The 8,241-nt window shown below is 43.6% G+C and overlaps 1 protein-coding gene across 1 annotated transcript; it reads right to left on the reverse strand.

The window, feature by feature from the left end:
- Positions 1 to 5,560: 5,560 nt before the first annotated feature.
- Positions 5,561 to 5,866, reverse strand: LOC137786146 (small integral membrane protein 36-like). The gene has a single exon (XM_068577799.1). The coding sequence runs from the start codon at positions 5,864 to 5,866 to the stop codon at positions 5,561 to 5,563; it is 306 nt and encodes a 101-aa protein (XP_068433900.1).
- Between the last annotated feature and the right edge of the window lie 2,375 nt (positions 5,867 to 8,241).

Consider the following 8,241-nt stretch of genomic DNA (forward strand, 5'->3'; position numbering starts at 1 on the left):
TTCTTCCCCCAACCGGTGGCGAGATGCAGAGTGGCGGGCGGTGTGAGCCAATGAGCGGCGACACGCCCCTGCGACGTAAAGCCAATCGGATGTGAGGTGGGCGGAGCCACGTAGAGTTGCGTGACTTCTCATTCTGGTGGCTAAATAACGAGAATCGATCGATTGATGGAAAACGAACAAATAAAACGTGAGAGATGAATATAGCAGCACCGGGAAATGTAGTGTCGTTTTGCACCGTTTCCTTTATCTCTTTATTTGTATTTGTTTCACTTCCTCATTGAAATGTTATGTCATTCCTTTTACAAAAGGAAAAAGGACAATAGATGCAATACCATATAAAACCGATACAATGTAGTAAAACAGTGTATAAAGGGTTTATAAATACTACTAATAATGATTAATACATAATTTCGTATTGCTTTATTGATCATATATATATATATGTGTGTGTGTGTATATATATATATATATATATATATATATATATATATATATATATATATATATATATATATATATATATATATATATATATATATATATAAATTGAGAATTCCCCTCCATCGTGTCACTTGTATTGTCTTTATATTTGTATTGTTGTATTTACATTTAACTGCAAAGTACATTCAATTACATATATGTAATATATATGTATCTATATTTGAAACTGCAGGGTGATTCTTCAGCAGACAGTGAGAAAACAAAAAAATACAATTTTTTTTAATGATTTTTAACTAAGAAAAAGTTGGTAAATGAGGAGTAAAAACAAGAAAACTCAGTTTAAACCCTGTTTGTAACTAAGTTTGACTCATTTTGACGAATGATCAAAAATGAATCGAAGCAATAGCATTAAAACAAAGCATGTTGTCTCATCACAGCTTCCTCGACACCGACCGCTTTAACTCTAATTCACCTTATTTTTGATGAACTACGTGACTGTTTCTTTGCAGGAAGGCGCCACATGCTGCCGTCTTCCTGCAGCTGATGTCACGCCAGACGACGAGACACAGCACAGCCGACGGACCGGAGAGCCAAGGCTGAACCGCTCGGTTGCATAAGAGCTGTAACTTGATCAGTGGCTCTGAGATACAACACAAGGTTTGAGTCAGCCCAAAGTGCAAAGGACTTAATGAAGTTCATGCGGTGCACTCGTGCTGCACACACCCGCAAAGAAACCAAGAAACTTGCTGCGTGCGCTTTCTCTTTTTACTTATAAATATGGGAGAACTTGATGAGAGTTTTTCTGCAGACACAAACAACCACTTTCTCTTGAATTATTTGCAAAAATATGTGTCACATATATATGAAAACCTGGTGCACGGGGCGTATGAAATGAAAGTTATCTGGGCCTTTGTGGTACACGTAGTAATGAATGGTATGGTTACAGACAAAGAGAGAGACAACGGCAGCCATGAGTCAGGACAGTGTCTCCTGGTTTCTGGCTCCTGTCCTCATGCTACTGCACGCTAACACCGCTAACGTGAACCTGGCAGTTCACCAATTCATCATCATAAACATGTCTCTTTATGGAAGTCTACTACGCATGTAGTGAGTCATGATTTGACTTTAGGAGCAGCCGCGTTTGTTGAATATCCCACAAAACCAGTTTGCATGTGACCCACCTGGTCGTGAACCAGGAAGTAGAAAGAGATCACTCGTCACCGTCATAAAACACTTACATCCCACCTTGAAGTACCATAAAAGTCTGGTTACAAAGCCGTGACTGCCTTTGCTGTGTAGCTGTAGCAAGCTAGCGCTGCTGCTAGCGCCCTGTTGTAGTCAGCTAGTACTGCTGTTACCTCCACGCTGTAGCAAGCTAGCGCTGCTGCGAGCTCCCCGCTCTAGCCAGCTAGCGCTTCTGCTAGCTCCCTGCTGTAGCCAGCTAGCGCTTCTGCTAGCTCCCTGCTGTAGCCAGCTAGCGCTTTCTCTCCTTTTTTCTTTCTTTCTCTATTTCTTTCTTTTTTCAAATTCTTTCTTTCTATCTTTCTGTCTTCATTTCAAACCGCTCATAGCGCTTCATTCAGCAGCGCTTCACTCTTTCTTGGTCTTTCTTTCGTCTCGTTCCTCCGATCGTGAGGTTGGACACAAAGGTCACGACCTTAAATATATAAAAGAGGCTTTTCGTGCGCGGGGGTTGAACCGCCTCATAATTGGTTTACGGTTTCACGCTTGAATGGTTCAGCTGCTGGAAATTCATCTCTCAGATATCAGAAATCTGATATCACGGAGACTCTGCAGCAAAGTCAAGAGTTTATCAGTAAAAACTTTATAAACATGGTCCATATATATATATATATATATATATATATATATATATATATATATACATATATATATATATATATATATATATATATATATATATGTATATTTCCAGGTAGATTATTCCACTCAGAGAAAAGCTTTAAACGTGTTCTCACTGCAGGAACAGAAATAAAATTGCTCTTGAGTAATAATCATTGTTGAATAAATGTGAATGCTTTTGTTCAGGTCCACCAGGAACACTGGAGCAGAACAGTGTGTTTTGGGGTCGGGACCCTTTGCTGCTGCAGTGGTTCACATCCCGGTGCGCTAATCCTGCAGCTAACGGCTCTGAGCCGTAGCGTGCTCGTCAGTCCAGAGGATTACAGGCGACAGAAGTCACCGCTTTATGAAAAAAAACTATATTTAATATGTATATTCCAGGCTGTAATCCCATTGACGTCTTTTAAATGAAGGTTATAATGGTATTAATATTGGTAATGTATATCTATAAGTCAGTGACGGGCCGTGGCTTCAGTCTGTTGTCTTTTTTTTGGAGCCGCGACAATCGGCCGAAATGTTGCGTTAGCTAGTGAAGCTACTGTTTTTGATTAGCGGAGGAGGGAGGAGTCAACGATGGCATGCAAAACAATCCATAAAATAGATGTTTCAATAGTGCTTTAAACAAAAACACAGGAAATATGAGGCTGACGGGTCCAGCAGCGTGAGAGGAGAGCTGTGGACACACACACACACACACACACACACACACACACACACACACACACACACACACACACACATAATCTTCCCTAAAGCGTCCCAAATGATTCAGGTAACCTGTGTTTTTTATTAATTATTGTCAATTGTCTCTCTCTAATTTACCACACTGTTGGAGTTATTGGGGTCAAATGAACACATTAATTTATATTAAACAGGTTTTTTTTCTCCACTTTATTTCAAAAATCGAATTGATTTATTAATGAATTATGACGTTATCGTAATGGAAGCAGAGGTGACGCATGATTCTTGTGTTTGTTTGCAAACTGAGAACAACATAAATAAATATAAAGCCTAATTCACTGCAACAAATATTCCCTCATGACTACATTGTGACTTGGATCCTTCGTCGTGGTCAGAACGTCGTGCACGCCATCATTCATATGTTTAAATACCAAAATGTAGTTCATTAACATGTCGCCGTCTGCAGCAGACGAAGCCTGAGATCCTTTTTTTTTGCAGGTTTCTCAGTAGCGACAGGATTACTTTGAGCTCCGGGTTTCTGTTCGATTCCACGGAGACTTCTCAGAGCGCCGGGAATCTATTCCTGTTGAGACGGATGAGTCGTGGCTTCCCGTGTGCGCGGCATCTGATGTTATCTACACGTTCGGTTCAAGCGTTGGAAGCCAGATATGATCTCTAGAGGCTAAAAACACCACAACACCTGCGTGGACGCAGGTAAAGAAACACATTGTTGGACAATTGACTTCACTTCTCGATGTTTTAATCATCATTTATCAAACATCGGTCTGAGTGTCGCGTTGAAGCGATGGTTAAAACAATACATGCATAAATTGGTCAAAATAGCACAATATACAATACATTGGTTGCCACGAGGCGGCCATGTTTGATTGGTTTTCCAGCACTACAGGTGGAAAGAAAATATGAACATTGGATAAAATGTTTCAGCATGAAATGCTCTTTTTTTTTACTCTTGAGACTGAGGCACTGGCTGTGAGGTTTTTAAAAAAAATTAATTTAGTTTTTGGGACATATTGGAGATAAAGCTTTTAACAGAACCTGTTTTTCATCAGTTGGAATTAGCCGGTAAAACCAATATTTTAATGCCAAACACAAGACGGTTGCATGTTTTCGAGGCGATACGAGAGTTTTTGTCTGGACGTTGTCTGTCTGGTGAACGTTGGAGTTGAAGCGAGCGTTCAGCCACCGTTGTGACGCCGGCGTCTCCGGAGGCTCCGCCTCTTCCCGGTATGTCGGTGGCCGGTGATTAAAGACGATCGAGCAGCTTTTTGCCCGTCAATCCGTCGCTTTCCCAAACGTTACGCTTCCGGGAATTATGTAAGATGTTGTCCAAATGTTTCACGCTAATCTCTCCCGGAATGGCAACCAATCAAGAGCAACGCAACCCGTTGTTTTTTTTATCTGCGCGTTGGCTGAAAGGGAATCGAACCCAAAGATGTCGAGCGCTTCCCTGACTCGAAGGCGCCGGTTTTCATTGGTGGATTGTGAGACAATGACATCACTTCTCCTTGCAGTCAAGTTACAGACTTCAAAGCTGCTCGGCCTCTTTTTGTTGTGCTTTTGTATCTCTGTGGTTGATTTGTATCTTTGGTTGTTGATTTGTATCTTTGTGGTTGTTTTGTATCTCTGTGGTTGTTTTGTATCTTTGTGCTTGTTTTCTGTCTCTCTGTTGTTAATTTATATCTCTTTGTAGTTGTTATTTATCTCTTTGTGGGCTCATAGTTTTGGGCTTTTTATCTTAGTTTTTATCTGTGGTTGTTTTGGAAGTTTTTTCTGTTTATTTTTGTGTGGTCATTTTGAATCTCTTTGTAGTTGTTATTTGTCTCTGTCATCATTTTCTGTCTCTTTGTAGTTTCTGTGCAGTCATTTTGAGTCTTTATCTTGTCATTTTCAATCTGTTTTCTGTCTCTTTGTGGTCATGTGTATATATTTGTGGTATTTTGTGTCTGATAATTGTTATGAGTCTCTTACGGTCCCGTTATCTTTGCAGTGTTGTTGCATCTCGTTGTTGTTTTTAAGTTTCTTTGTGGTCATTTTAAGTCTCACTTTAGTTGTCCTACATGATCTTTGTGGTCATTTCAGCCTCTTCATGTCCGCTACGCGTCTCCTCGAGCAGCCCGTTCAGTAATCCCTTCATTCTTGTCTGTCTCTTCGAATTCCTCAATTAAGATCTAAAAAGAGCCACAGACTATAAGACTCCGATTAAGTTCTTCATCTACTACGCTTCTCCGTGTTTTCCCAACCTCAACCTTAATCCCATAAAGCCTTTCTCTCGACACAACTCCACAGAAATGCCCTCTTCGGTCCTCGTGCTTCATTAGTTGTGACACTTGTGCGAGCTTTGGCTCGAGATCCCTGAAGATAAAGAAGGATTTCAACACACACCACCCTTCAGACCCTCTCTCTCTCTTCTTACCGTGCGAGTCGGGTCCCGTGGAGGTAAAATCCGAGCATCGTCCCGACGAGGAAACAAGGAGAAAACAAACGTACAAAAAAAGAAAAACAGTTAAAGAGTCGTGTGTGTATATATACAAAAGGTGAGTCCGACGAGTCTGGCTCAGACCATCGTGCTCTTCTTCTCCCTGAAGTCCGAGCGCGTGGGCTCGTGGTAGGTCGTGATCATGTTGGCCGCGTCCCACCGTCCCTTCGGCGCCGGGGAGCTCTGCATCACCACCAGCCGGACGGGGGACTGGGTGGGCGGCGGCGGGTCGGGCGCGTACTCCTTGCTGGGGTCTTTCCCCCGGCAGTCGTACATGATGCACGAGATCAGGAAGACGAGGAGCAGGATGACGTAGCTGGCGATGAGGATGCAGAGGTTCAAGGTGACGGGGTCGATCTCCTGGTAGTTTTCCAGAAAGCCCATGGCGCCCGCTTCATGCTGGGCGGACAAACCCCCCGCTTGCCCGCCGCCACCGCCGAGGCCTCAAAGAGCAAGCGGAGAAGCTAACGGGAGCTAACGGGAGAAGGCGTAGAACGGTATCGACGCGCTGAGAGACACTGGACCGGCAGCAGGATCTCCCTCTCCGTCCTCTTCCGTCTGTCTCCCTCCCTCCCTCGCTCGCCTCCCCTGGCTTCTGCCTCTCACCTCTCTGTTTCACATGAGCGTCGTGGATACGTGGCTTTGCGGTAAAAATACTTTAATCCGCCGCCCGCCCGCCCGGCGCCGCTCCTCCTCCAACCTTGAATTCCTGCGATCGATGGCTTCCCTTTAATAACTTAAGCTGCCAGTTGTAACTCGGCGACAGACTGCGTTATATCATCCCCCGCTAGCAAATGGACATTAATTAATGTGTGTGTGACGTATTTGAGTGCATGTGTATGTGTGTGTGTGTGTGTGTGTGTGTGTTTGTGGTGTAATCTTAATCTTGATTGTTAGTGGGGATTGACGGAGGAAGCCATCTGGCTAAACGGAGGCCGGCTACAAAAGCCACTCGGAGAGGGGGTGGGGGGAGAAAAAAAATGCTAACATGCTAGCTAGTAGAAGATTTTATCCACCACAGGGACACGAAAAAAGACATTTTATTCCCTTCTCTAATCTACGACCTCACATCATTTTGTCCCGAACTGTAATCTGGACAGATTACAGCGGGCTTCTTCTCCCCCTCTCCGTGTGTCAGACCCTTCACTGCTGCAGGACATCAGAGACGAGGGATTATCTGCCAACTCCTCTGGGTCATAATCTCTGTTGATGCATGACAAAGCATGACATGATTTTTGCAGACATGAAAAAAAAAAAGTGTGTACTTTGTGTGTGTCGTCTGCACTGTGTGTACCTGTTGAGTTCTTTTTTTTTTGTTGTTGGTGCAAGTTGTTTGAGATTGTTGGAAGGCAGCAGGGGGCAGCAATTAGCAACGTTAGCTCTGGGAGAGGAGCGGCGCTGGAGGATGAACTTTGACCCAGACAAACCCTCCTGGAGACGAGGAGAACTCTCCCTGACCCCGACATGGACGCGCACGATTATATACACAACGACTTCTGGACATTGTGTTGACATCATACGCTTCTTTTTGTTGTGCACAAGCACATTTAAGGCCAGTTCCAAACTGCACGCTGGTTCTACTGTTGGAGCATAAAGAAACTTAAGATTGGGACATAAACTCATGTTTACAATGTTTACTGAGGGAATACATCAAGAGAGAAGTAGAGTCACTTATACAGACTTCTATACAACCAGAGGAGTCGCCCCCTGGTGGTCAGGAGAGAGAATGCAGCTTTAACACATGAAGCATAGACTTCTATACAACCAGAGGAGTCGCCCCCTGGTGGTCAGGAGAGAGAATGCAGCTTTAACACATGAAGCATAGACTTCTATACAACCAGAGGAGTCGTCCCCTAGTGGTCAGGAGAGAGAATGCATATTTAACACATGAAGCATAGACTTCTATACAACCAGAGGAGTCGCCCCCTGGTGGTCAGGAGAGAGAATGCAGCTTTAACACATAAAGCTTAGACTTCTATACAACCAGAGGAGTCGCCCCCTGGTGGTCAGGAGAGAGAATGCAGCTGTAACAGATGAAGCATAGACTTCTATACAACCAGAGGAGTCGCCCCCTGGTGGTCAGGAGAGAGAGTGCAGCTTTAAGACATGAAGCATAGACTTCTATACAACCAGAGGAGTCAGTAGCTGCAGGCCATGTGGACAGCATATATACGCCATCCCTTGAATCAGAACCGTTTTTTGGTGAAAAGTGCTTTTAAAGGTTTTTGGTGAGAGCTTCAGAGACATTTTAATTATTAAATGCAGGATTTTGGATTCTTTGAGGACTGACTCGTCCTGACGCTGACGGACAGTCGTTCAGTTCGAGCTATTTGCTGTCAGTTTGAAGTCGGTCGTCTCTTCTTACATGTAATTAGTTTCATGTGGATTTGAACCTTTGAACATTTTGCTTTTTGTCTGTTTCTTTGTGTGTTTTCATGAGGAACCATCTTGGATGTATAAAGGTTAATTAATGAAGTTCATGAGTTTCAAACGAGCGGGTTTTGACTCTTTTGCAACAGAAAGCTTTGCCTCTTGGCATCTTTCCTCATGAACACATGAAACAACGACAGCGCAGCACACTGTGTTTTCTCTCTCTCTCCAACAAGAGAAGTATTCATAACATAAACACAGAGAGCATGAAATCGAGCACTAATCCGCTGGAGCTCTTGCAGCAGAGCCGACTGTGTGTCCGCCGCGACGCTTCCTGCCTGCTGGTGTGTAGCAGCAGATGTACACACACACACACACACACACACACG

The sequence above is a fragment of the Clinocottus analis genome, unplaced genomic scaffold, assembly GCF_023055335.1.
Source record: "Clinocottus analis isolate CAN_PGR_092001 unplaced genomic scaffold, fCliAna1.0.p SCAF_16, whole genome shotgun sequence".
NCBI lineage: Eukaryota > Metazoa > Chordata > Actinopteri > Perciformes > Cottidae > Clinocottus > Clinocottus analis.